Source organism: Oncorhynchus gorbuscha, unplaced genomic scaffold (assembly GCF_021184085.1).
Source record: "Oncorhynchus gorbuscha isolate QuinsamMale2020 ecotype Even-year unplaced genomic scaffold, OgorEven_v1.0 Un_scaffold_6339, whole genome shotgun sequence".
Lineage (NCBI taxonomy): Eukaryota > Metazoa > Chordata > Actinopteri > Salmoniformes > Salmonidae > Oncorhynchus > Oncorhynchus gorbuscha.
The window spans coordinates 5001-17287 of NW_025749961.1; the positions used below are offsets into that span (position 1 = coordinate 5001).

The 12287-nt window shown below is 48.8% G+C and overlaps 1 protein-coding gene across 1 annotated transcript in view; it reads left to right on the top strand.

The window, feature by feature from the left end:
* LOC124029428 (transcriptional regulator ATRX-like) overlaps nt 1–11191 on the top strand; it is a gene marked incomplete at both ends in the record, with an annotated part of 15650 nt that extends 4459 nt beyond the window's left edge. The window contains 9 exon segments of the mRNA XM_046341134.1: nt 51–160; nt 3522–3668; nt 4233–4410; nt 4496–4576; nt 4579–4632; nt 7056–7231; nt 7719–7836; nt 9595–9725; nt 11097–11191. Of these exon segments, the coding sequence (XP_046197090.1) occupies nt 51–160; nt 3522–3668; nt 4233–4410; nt 4496–4576; nt 4579–4632; nt 7056–7231; nt 7719–7836; nt 9595–9725; nt 11097–11191 (1090 nt within the window).
* Nucleotides 11192–12287: the final 1096 nt, after the last annotated feature.

Below are 12287 nucleotides of genomic sequence, written 5' to 3' on the forward strand. Positions count from 1 at the left end.
GCTGCCAACAATGGTAGGATTTCTGTAGTCTGAGCTTTCTGTCTCTCTAGGGGTCCAGTTCATGTGGGACTGCTGTTGTGAGTCGGTGAAGAAAACCAACAAGAACTCTGGTTCTGGATGTATCCTGGCTCACTGTATGGGTCTGGGAAAAACACTGCAGGTCTGTACCACTCATCCCTTTACCTGTGTCGTGGTAATTTCCTCTCTTACTAAACATTGAGAGAGCAAAGCACACAAGTCAGAGTTATATCATAAAGTCCATCTTTAATTATATATGAGCCTCAACATAGCCCTGTTTGACTCAGATCAATTCAGTGTCTATAAATGAATTCTCTGAGAGTGCTTACAAAACAGTTCTTAGTATCATTTATAGCCAAGACACACCCATCTCAACTCACATGACGAAACACAGATCTTAGGAACATTACAAAGGAAGAATTTACTTGAAAGAGGAGTGTCCCTGTTTGACAAGGTTCTAATCTCGTTCATGGTACCACTTAGGACCAAAACATTACCTCATCCAATGGCATATATCAATTGTCAATTCTAGATACTCCCATCTCAAATACACTCCCTCCTGGACAAGCTCACCGAGACAGTGAGCCTCTTAGGTCATATACTAGATCGAGATAAGGGCAACCTCAGAGGGGACATACAATAGTTAGACACATTCCCATAAGAAGACAAGCCTCCATTCTGTCCTCCTCCCCTTCTGATATTCTTCATAGCATCACATGGTTTAACAGACACATTGACATAAGAAGAGGAGCCTCCATTCTGTCCTCCTCCCCTTCTGATATTCTTCATAGCATCACATGGTTTAACAGACACATTGACATAAGAAGAGGAGCCTCCATTCTGTCCTCCTCCTCTTCTGATATTCTTCATAGCATCACATGGTTTAACAGACACATTGACATAAGAAGAGGAGCCTCCATTCTGTCCTCCTCCTCTTCTGATATTCTTCATAGCATCACATGGTTTAACAGACACATTGACATAAGAAGAGGAGCCTCCATTCTGTCCTCCTCCCCTTCTGATATTCTTCATAGCATCACATGGTTTAACAGACACATTGACATAAGAAGAGGAGCCTCCATTCTGTCCTCCTCCCCTTCTGATATTCTTCATAGCATCACATGGTTTAACAGACACATTGACATAAGAAGACAAGCCTCTCCCCTCTCTGGGCCCGTAGTGACTAAGCCCTAGCAGAGAAGGGATAACTACAAACTTCCAACATTATTATCCAAAAGAAGACATCCTAATGACAAGTATCTCACATAAGCATTATTATGTAAATAAAACATCTTATTTATCTATGTTACCCAACTAATTCTGATTCATCCTCCACATGACCAAGGCCCTTCTCCCCCAATTTCCAAGTTTGGCCTGGAGGCCAGCTCTGGGAAGAGTCTTGGTAGTTCCAAACTAATTCTGATTCTGCCGCAACACCTGTTTCTCTGGCCGGTGGACTGTGGTCTCTGGCCGGTGGACTGTTGTCTCTGGCCGGTGGACTGTGGTCTCTGGCCGGTGGACTGTGGTCTCTGGCCGGTGGACTGTGGTCTCTGGCCGGTGGACTGTGGTCTCTGGCCGGTGGACTGTGGTCTCTGGCCGGTGGACTGTGGTCTCTGGCCGGTGGACTGGGGTCTCTGGCCGGTGGACTGGGGTCTCTGGCCGGTGGACTGTGGTCTCTGGCCTGTGGACTGTGGTCTCTGGCCTGTGGACTGGGGTCTCTTGCCGGTGGACTGGGGTCTCTTGCCGGTGGACTGTGGTCTCTGGCCGGTGGACTGTGGTCTCTGGCCGGTGGACTGTGGTCTCTGGCCGGTGGACTGTGGTCTCTGGCCGGTGGACTGTGGTAGACTGTGGTCTCTGGCCGGTGGACTGTGGTAGACTGTGGTCTCTGGCCGGTGGACTGTGGTAGACTGTGGTCTCTGGCCGGTGGACTGTGGTAGACTGTGGTCTCTGGCCGGTGGACTGTGGTAGACTGTGGTCTCTGGCCGGTGGACTGTGGTAGACTGTGGTCTCTGGCCGGTGGACTGTGGTAGACTGTGGTCTCTGGCCGGTGGACTGTGGTCTCTGGCCGGTGGACTGTGGTCTCTGGCCGGTGGACTGTGGTCTCTGGCCGGTGGACTGTGGTCTCTGGCCGGTGGACTGTGGTCTCTGGCCGGTGGACTGGGGTCTCTGGCCGGTGGACTGGGGTCTCTGGCCGGTGGACTGGGGTCTCTGGCCGGTGGACTGTGGTCTCTGGCCTGTGGACTGTGGTCTCTGGCCTGTGGACTGGGGTCTCTTGCCTGTGGACTGGGGTCTCTTGCCGGTGGACTGGGGTCTCTTGCCGGTGGACTGTGGTCTCTTGCCGGTGGACTGTGGTCTCTGGCCGGTGGACTGTGGTCTCTGGCCGGTGGACTGTGGTCTCTGGCCGGTGGACTGTGGTAGACTGTGGTCTCTGGCCGGTGGACTGTGGTCTCTGGCCGGTGGACTGTGGTCTCTGGCCGGTGGACTGTGGTCTCTGGCCGGTGGACTGTGGTCTCTGGCCTGTGGACTGGGGTCTCTGGCCGGTGGACTGGGGTCTCTGGCCGGTGGACTGGGGTCTCTGGCCGGTGGACTGGGGTCTCTGGCCGGTGGACTGGGGTCTCTGGCCGGTGGACTGTGGTCTCTGGCCGGTGGACTGTGGTCTCTGGCCGGTGGACTGTGGTAGACTGTGGTCTCTGGCCGGTGGACTGTGGTGGACTGTGGTCTCTGGCCGGTGGACTGTGGTCTCTGGCCGGTGGACTGTGGTCTCTGGCCGGTGGACTGTGGTCTCTGGCCGGTGGACTGTGGTCTCTGGCCGGTGGACTGTGGTCTCTGGCCGGTGGACTGTGGTCTCTGGCCGGTGGACTGTGGTCTCTGGCCGGTGGACTGGGGTCTCTGGCCAGTTGTCTTCTTATAGAATGGGATGTTTCTGGGTTGTGGGAGGAGCATAATGTTTCCCTCCAATCCCAACCATTTCTCTCATCTGACCCTCATTACGTACTTTGACCACTAGGTGGTAACCCTCCTCCACACACTACTGCTGTGTGACAAGTTACACTTCTTTCTCTATGTGTATATATCTATACTGTATCTAACCCTGTTTATACCACTAGGTGGTAACCCTCCTCCACACACTACTGCTGTGTGACAAGTTACACTTCTTTCTCTATGTGTATATATCTATACTGTATCTAACCCTGTTTATACCACTAGGTGGTAACCCTCCTCCACACACTACTGCTGTGTGACAAGTTAGACTTCTCTCTATGTGTATATATCTATACTGTATCTAACCCTGTTTATACCACTAGGTGGTAACCCTACTCCACACACTACTGCTGTGTGACAAGTTAGACTTCTCTCTATGTGTATATATCTATACTGTATCTAACCCTGTTTATACCACTAGGTGGTAACCCTACTCCACACACTACTGCTGTGTGACAAGTTAGACTTCTTTCTCTATGTGTATATATCTATACTGTATCTAACCCTGTTTATACCACTAGGTGGTAACCCTCCTCCACACACTACTGCTGTGTGAAAAGTTAGACTTCTCCACGGCTCTGATCGTCTGTCCTCTCAACACCGTTCTCAACTGGCTCAATGAGTTTGAGAAGTGGCAGTACGGCTTCAAGGACGAGGAGAGTTTAGAGGTACACACTTACTCTGATATACCTGTGTGTGTCTTTACTCTGTCTGTGTGTCTTTACTCTGTCTGTGTGTCTTTACGCTGTCTGTGTGTCTTTACGCTGTCTGTGTGTCTTTACGCTGTCTGTGTGTCTTTACGCTGTCTGTGTGTCTTTACTCTGTCTGTGTGTCTTTACGCTGTCTGTGTGTCTTTACGCTGTCTGTGTGTCTTTACGCTGTCTGTGTGTCTTTACTCTGTCTGTGTGTCTTTACGCTGTCTGTGTGTCTTTACTCTGTCTGTGTGTCTTTACTCTGTCTGTGTGTCTTTACTCTGTCTGTGTGTCTTTACGCTGTCTGTGTGTCTTTACTCTGTCTGTGTGTCTTTACGCTGTCTGTGTGTCTTTACGCTGTCTGTGTGTCTTTACTCTGTCTGTGTGTCTTTACTCTGTCTGTGTGTCTTTACGCTGTCTGTGTGTCTTTACTCTGTCTGTGTGTCTTTACGCTGTCTGTGTGTCTTTACGCTGTCTGTGTCTTTACGCTGTCTGTGTGTCTTTACGCTGTCTGTGTGTCTTTACTCTGTCTGTCACTAGGTGACGGAGCTGGCCACGGTGAAGCGTCCTCAGGAGAGAGCGTCTGCTCTGCAGCAGTGGCAGGAGGATGGAGGAATCATGATCATTGGCTATGAGATGTACCGTAACCTCACTCAGGGTAGAAACATCAAGAGCAAGAAACTCAAAGAGACCTTCCAGAAGACCCTGGTTGACCCAGGTAGGTAGAGGACACACACACATGGTTATTTCTTGTATCCAGTTTCTTCTCAACTCTCTCTGCTCTGCGTTGTCTCCCTCCCCAGGCCCAGATTTTGTGATCTGTGATGAGGGCCACATCTTGAAGAACGAGGTGTCGGCCATCTCTAAAGCCATGAATTCCATCAAGACCGACGGAGAGTGGTGCTCACCGGCACTCCACTGCAGAACAACCTCATAGAGTGTATGTCCATTACTTCCTGTTATATCCAGACCGCTGGCCTACAGGACATTCGGAAATAATTCAGACCCCTGGACTTTTAACACATTACAGCCTTACTCTAAAATTGATGTTTTTAAAGTCCCCCCCACCTCATCATTCTACACATAATGACTAAGCAAAAACAGGTTTAGAAATTTTTGCTAATTCATAAAAAAATACAAAACTGAAAAATCACAAGTACATTTAGTATGCAGATCTTTTCCTCAGTACTTTGTTGAAACACCTTTGGCAGCGATTACAGCCTCTGGTCTTCTTGGGTCTGACGCTACAAGCTTGGCACACCTGTATTTGGGGAGTTTCTCCCATTCTTCTCTGCAGATCCTCTTTGGTTGGTGGAGGGCCGAAAAGCCCTCCCAGGTCCACCCATGACTGTGCCCCTGCCCAGTCAAGTGTTGTCCTTAAGCCATTTTGCCACAACTTTGGAAGTACGCTTGGGGTCATTGTCCATTTGGAAGACCAATTTGCGACCAAGCTTTAACCTGACTGATGTCTTGAGATGTTACTTCAATATATCCACATAATTGTCATTTTTCATGATGCCATCTATTTTGTGAGGTGCACCAGTCCCTCCTGCAGTAAAGCACCTCCACAACATGATGCTGCCACCCCTGTGCTTCACGGTTGGGATGGTGTTCTTTAGCTTGCAAGCCTCCCCCTTTTTTCCTCCAAACATAACGATGGTCATTATGGCCAAACAGTTCTATTTTTGTTTCATCAGACCAGAGGACATTTCTCCAAAAAGTACAATCTTTGTCCCCATGTGCAGTTGCAAACCGTAGTCTGGCTTTTCTATGGCGGTTTTGGAGCAGTGGCTTCTTCCTTGCTGAGCGGCCTTTCAGGTTTGTCGATATAGGACTCGTTTTACTGTGGATATAGATACTTCCAATTGACACAAATGATTTCAATTAGCCTATCAGAAGCTTCTAAAGCCATGACATCATTTTCTGGAACTTTCCAAGCTGTTTAAAGGAACAGTCAACTTAGTGTATGTAAACTTCTGACTCACTGGAAATGTGATACAGTGAAATAATCTGTCTGTAAACAATTGTTGGAAAAATGCCTTGTGTCTTGCACAAAGTAGATGTCCTAACTGACTTGCCAAAACTATAGTTTGTTAACAAGCAATATGTGGAGTGGTTGAAACATGAGTTTTAATGACTCCAACCTAAGTGTATGTAAACTAGTTTTAATGACTCCAACCTAAGTGTATGTAAACTAGTTTTAATGACTCCAACCTAAGTGTATGTAAACAAGTTTTAATGACTCCAACCTAAGTGTATGTAAACTAGTTTTAATGACTCCAACCTAAGTGTATGTAAACTAGTTTTAATGACTCCAACCTCAGTGTATGTAAACCTCCGACTTTAACTTTACCTCTGTAAGGTCCTTCAGTGAATTATTGAATTCTAAATTCACATAGAGTTGTGAGTTCTAGATATGTCACTGAAAGCAAGTCTGAGCAGATCTGTTCTATGTGAGATAATTCTACGCCTTCGTCAGAGTTTTTTTTTAATACACCAGCTTCAAACAGCTGAAAAAGACAATATTTTGGTTATGGTTATATTTGGTTATATTTTACAGCAGTTTTAGATGGTACAGTGATTCTCTGCGCAATGACGTTTTGGAAAGATGAAATGGGGAAAATACAGTGTTGTACAATCCAGGTGTGAAATCTCTTAGGAGAGGAGACTCCCAGCTGTAGTCGCTACAATCCAGGTGTGAAATCTCTTAGGAGAGGAGACTCCCAGCTGTAGTCGCTACAATCCAGGTGTGAAATCTCTTAGGAGAGGAGACTCCCAGCTGTAGTCGCTACAATCCAGGTGTGAAATCTCTTAGGAGAGGAGACTCCCAGCTGTAGTCGCTACAATCCAGGTGTGAAATCTCTTAGGAGAGGAGACTCCCAGCTGTAGTCGCTACAATCCAGGTGTGAAATCTCTTAGGAGAGGAGACTCCCAGCTGTAGTCGCTACAATCCAGGTGTGAAATCTCTTAGGAGAGGAGACTCCCAGCTGTAGTCGCTACAATCCAGGTGTGAAATCTCTTAGGAGAGGAGACTCCCAGCTGTAGTCGCTACAATCCAGGTGTGAAATTTCTTAGGAGAGGAGACTCCCAGCTGTAGTCGCTACAATCCAGGTGTGAAATCTCTTAGGAGAGGAGACTCCCAGCTGTAGTCGCTACAATCCAGGTGTGAAATCTCTTAGGAGAGGAGACTCCCAGCTGTAGTCGCTGCAATCTAGGTGTGAAATCTCTTAGGAGAGGAGACTCCCAGCTGTAGTCACTGACAAAAATGACAGTGGAATTAACTTTAATGCCACTTCGTAACACAACAAAATGTGAAGAAATCTGAGGGGAGGGTGAATACTTATGTTGTGTGCCCTTGTCCAGACCACTGCATGGTGAACTTCATCAAGGAGAACCTGCTGGGGTCAGTGAAGGAGTTCAGGAACCGCTTCGTCAACCCCATCCAGAACGGGCAGGCAGCGGACTCCACAGACCAGGATGTACGCATCATGAAGAAGAGGGCCCACATCCTCTACGAGATGCTCAATGGATGTGTTCAGGTAACACTGTTGTAACACTATATAACACTGTGATGTTCGCCTCATAAAGGATAGCTCACATTCTCTCTGCTCTCTTTCTCTGCTCTCTCTCCTCTCTGCTCTTTCTCCTCTGCTCTTTCTCCTCTGCTCTTTCTCTGCTCTTTCTCCTCTCTGCTCTCTCCTCTCTGCTCTTTCTCCTCTGCTCTTTCTCTGCTCTTTCTCTGCTCTTTCTCCTCTCTGCTCTTTCTCCTCTCTGCTCTCTCTCCTCTCTGCTCTTTCTCCTCTCTGCTCTCTCTCCTCGGATCTTTCTCCTCTCTGCTCTCTGCTCTCTCTTTCTCTGCTCTCCTCCTCTTTCTCTGCTCTGTCTCTGCTCTCCTCCTCTTTCTCTGCTCTGTCTCTGCTCTCCTGCTCTCTCTCTGCTCTCTCTCTGCTCTCTCTCTGCTCTTTCTCTCCTCTTTCTCTGCTCTCTCTCTGCTCTCTCTCTGCTCTTTCTCTGCTCTCTCTCCAGAGAAGAGACTACTCTGCCCTGACCAAGTTCCTGCCTCCTAAACATGAGTACGTTGTGTGCGTCAGAGTCACGCCCATCCAGTGTACTCTATACCGACACTACCTGGAGCACTTAACAGGTACACACTAACCCCTACCTTACCTAGTGTACACTACAGATCCTACCTGGAGCACTTAACAGGTACACACTAACCCCTACCTTACCTAGTGTACCCTACAGATCCTACCTGGAGCACTTAACAGGTACACACTAACCCCTACCTTACCTAGTGTACACTACAGATCCTACCTGGAGCACTTAACAGGTACACACTAACCCCTACCTTACCTAGTGTACACTACAGATCCTACCTGGAGCACTTAACAGGTACACACTAACCCCTACCTTACCTAGTGTACACTACAGATCCTACCTGGAGGATTGTACTTCTGTGTGTTTTAAGAGGGAGGGAAGGAGGTTACCACAGAGGTTACCACAGTGGTTACCACAGAGGTTACCACAGAGGTCTGGTCTCTAGTCTAAACAGTTCATTATGACCCAGAGGTCTGGTCTCTAGTCTAAACAGTTCATTATGACCCAGAGGTCTGGTCTCTAGTCTAAACAGTTCATTATGACCCAGAGGTCTGGTCTCTAGTCTAAACAGTTCATTATGACCCAGAGGTCTGGTTTCTAGTCTAAACAGTTCATTATGACCCAGAGGTCTGGTCTCTAGTCTAAACAGTTCATTATGACCCAGAGGTCTGGTTTCTAGTCTAAACAGTTCAATATGTTCCCACAGCATGATGCTGCCACCACCATGCTTCACCGTAGGGATGGTGCAAGGTTTCCTCCAGACATGATGCTGCCACCACCATGCTTCACCGTAGGGATGGTGCAAGGTTTCCTCCAGACATGATGCTGCCACCACCATGCTTCACCGTAGGGATGGTGTAAGGTTTCCTCCAGACATGATGCTGCCACCACCATGCTTCACCGTAGGGATGGTGCAAGGTTTCGTCCTGGCGTGATGCTTGGCATTCAGGCCAAAGAGCTCGATCTTGGTTTCATCAGACCAGAGAATCTTGTTTCTCATGGTCTGAGAGTCTTTAGGTGACTTTTGGCAAACTCCAAGTGGGTTGTCATGTGCCTTTTACTGAGCAGTGGCTTCCGTCTGGCCACTCTACCATAAAAGCCTGATTGGTGGAGTGCTGGAGAGATGATTGTCCTTCTGGAAGGTTCTCCCATCTCCACAGAGGAACTCTAGAGCTCGATTGCGCAGTTTGGCCGGGCGACCAGCTCTAGGAAGAGTCTTGGTGATTCCAAACTTCTTCCATTTAAGAATGATTGAGGCCATTGTGTTCTTGGGGGACCTTCAATGCTGCAGAAATGTTTTGGCACGCTTCCCCAGATCTGCGCCTCGACACAATCCTGTCTCGGAGCTCTACGGACCATTCCTTCGACCTCATGGCTTGGTTTTTGCTCTGACATGCACTGTCAACCGTGGGGCCTAATATAGACAGGTGTGTGCCTTTCCAAATCATGTCCAATCAGTTGAATTTACTACAGTTGGACTCCAAGTTGTAGAAACATCTCAATGATCAAGTCTCAAAGGAAAGGGTCTGAATACTTATGTAAATAAGATATTTCAGTTTTTTTATTTGAAATTTGCGTAACATTTGAAACCAGTTTTTTTTAAATTCGTGTAGATTGAGGAATACATTTAATTGAATCCATTTTAGAATAAGGCTGTAACGTTTAGCAATCCAGGTTTCTGTCTCTTTCAGTCTTCTCTTACGGTGTTCTGGTGTTGATGTGAAGGAGTGGTACCTTACTCAGCTGTGGTTGGTGTGACACATGTTCTCTCTCTCTCCTCTCTCTCGGCGTGTGCCTGGGGCAGGTACGGGGAACGTGGTGGAGGGGGGTCGGGGTCGTGCCGGCACCAAACTCTTCCAGGACTTCCAGATGCTCAGCAGAATCTGGACCCATCCCTGGTGCCTGCAGCTGGACTACATCAGCAAGGAAAACAAGGTACACACAGACGGACTCACACACACTCATCAGCTAAGAAAACAGGTTGAGGGGAACGACACGGGTCTGTATCAGCTGCCCCAACCCCACTAACCGACACGCTTCACTAAACCCCAGGAGAACATACTAACACGCTTCACTAAACCCCAGGAGAACATATTAACACGCTTCACTAAACCCCAGGAGAACATATTAACACGCTTCACTAAACCCCAGGTGAACATACTAACACGCTTCACTAAACCCCAGGAGAACATACTAACACGCTTCACTAAACCCCAGGAGAACATACTAACACGCTACACTCAACCCCAGGAGAACATATAAACACGCTACACTAAACCCCAGGAGAACATATTAACACACTTCACTCAACCCCAGGAGAACATACTAACACGCTACACTCAACCCCAGGAGAACATATAAACACGCTACACTCAACCCCAGGAGAACATATTAACACGCTACACTCAACCCCAGGAGAACATATTAACACGCTTCACTAAACCACAGGAGAACATATTAACACGCTACACTCAACCCCAGGAGAACATACAAACACGCTACACTCAACCCCAGGAGAACATATTAACACGCTACACTCAACCCCAGGAGAACATACTAAGGGGGGCTGACTGTGTCTTAGGGGGCGGCTGACTGTGTCTTAGGGGGGGGGCTGACTGTGTCTTGGGGGGGCTGACTGTGTCTTGGGGGGGGCTGACTGTGTCTTGGGGGCTGACTGTGTCTTGGGGGCTGACTGTGTCTTGGGGGCTGACTGTGTCTTGGGGGGCTGACTGTGTCTTGGGGGCTGACTGTGTCTTGGGGGCTGACTGTGTCTTGGGGGGGCTGACTGTGTCTTGGGGGGCTGACTGTGTCTTGGGGGGCTGACTGTGTCTTGGGGGGGCTGACTGTGTCTTGGGGGCTGACTGTGTCTTAGGGGGCTGACTGTGTCTTAGGGGGGCTGACTGTGTCTTAGGGGGGCTGACTGTGTCTTGGGGGGCTGACTGTGTCTTAGGGGGCTGACTGTGTCTTGGGGGGCTGACTGTGTCTTGGGGGGCTGACTGTGTCTTGGGGGCTTACTGTGTCTTGGGGGGGCTGACTGTGTCTTGGGGGCTGACTGTGTCTTGGGGGGGCTGACTGTGTCTTGGGGGGCTGACTGTGTCTTGGGGGGGCTGACTGTGTCTTGGGGGCTGACTGTGTCTTGGGGGGCTGACTGTGTCTTAGGGGGCTGACTGTGTCTTAGGGGGGCTGACTGTGTCTTAGGGGGCTGACTGTGTCTTAGGGGGCTGACTGTGTCTTAGGGGGGCTGACTGTGTCTTAGGGGGGGCTGACTGTGTCTTAGGGGGGCTTACTGTGTGTCTTGTGTTTTAGGGGTACTTTGACGAGGACAGCATGGAGGAGTTCATCGCCTCGGAGACCGAGGAATCTTCTTTAAGCATGACCTCTGAGGACGAGAAACAGAAAAAGTAATTTTCAGGGACACAAACTCGTCACTTCGGCGATATTTGCCATTGCTGATCCATGAAAAATAACGGTGCATCACCCATTGAGCTATAACAGAGGCCCAGAGTATCACCCATTGAGCTATAACAGAGGCCCAGAGTATCACCCATTGAGCTATAACAGAGGCCCAGAGTATCACCCATTGAGCTATAACAGAGGCCCAGAGTATCACCCATTGAGCTTTAACAGAGGCCCAGAGTATCACCCATTGAGCTATAACAGAGGCCCAGAGTATCACCCATTGAGCTTTAACAGAGGCCCAGAGTATCACCCATTGAGCTATAACAGAGGCCCAGAGTATCACCCATTGAGCTTTAACAGAGGCCCAGAGTATCACCCATTGAGCTATAACAGAGGCCCAGAGTATCACCCATTGAGCTTTAACAGAGGCCCAGAGTATCACCCATTGAGCTATAACAGAGGCCCAGAGTTTCACCCATTGAGCTATAACAGAGGCCCAGAGTATCACCCATTGAGCTATAACAGAGGCCCAGAGTATCACCCATTGAGCTTTAACAGAGGCCCAGAGTATCACCCATTGAGCTATAACAGAGGCCCAGAGTATCACCCATTGAGCTTTAACAGAGGCCCAGAGTATCACCCATTGAGCTATAACAGAGGCCCAGAGTATCACCCATTGAGCTATAACAGAGGCCCAGAGTATCACCCATTGAGCTATAACAGAGGCCCAGAGTATCACCCATTGAGCTATAACAGAGGCCCAGAGTTTCACCCATTGAGCTATAACAGAGGCCCAGAGTATCACCCATTGAGCTTTAACAGAGGCCCAGAGTATCACCCATTGAGCTATAACAGAGGCCCAGAGTATCACCCATTGAGCTATAACAGAGGCCCAGAGTATCACCCATTGAGCTTTAACAGAGGCCCAGAGTATCACCCATTGAGCTATAACAGAGGCCCAGAGTATCACCCCATTGAGCTTTCACCCATTGAGCAGAGGCCCAGAGTATCACCCATTGAGCTATAACAGAGGCCCAGAGTTTCACCCATTGAGCTTTAACAGAGGCCCAGAGTATCACCCATTGAGCTTTAACAGAG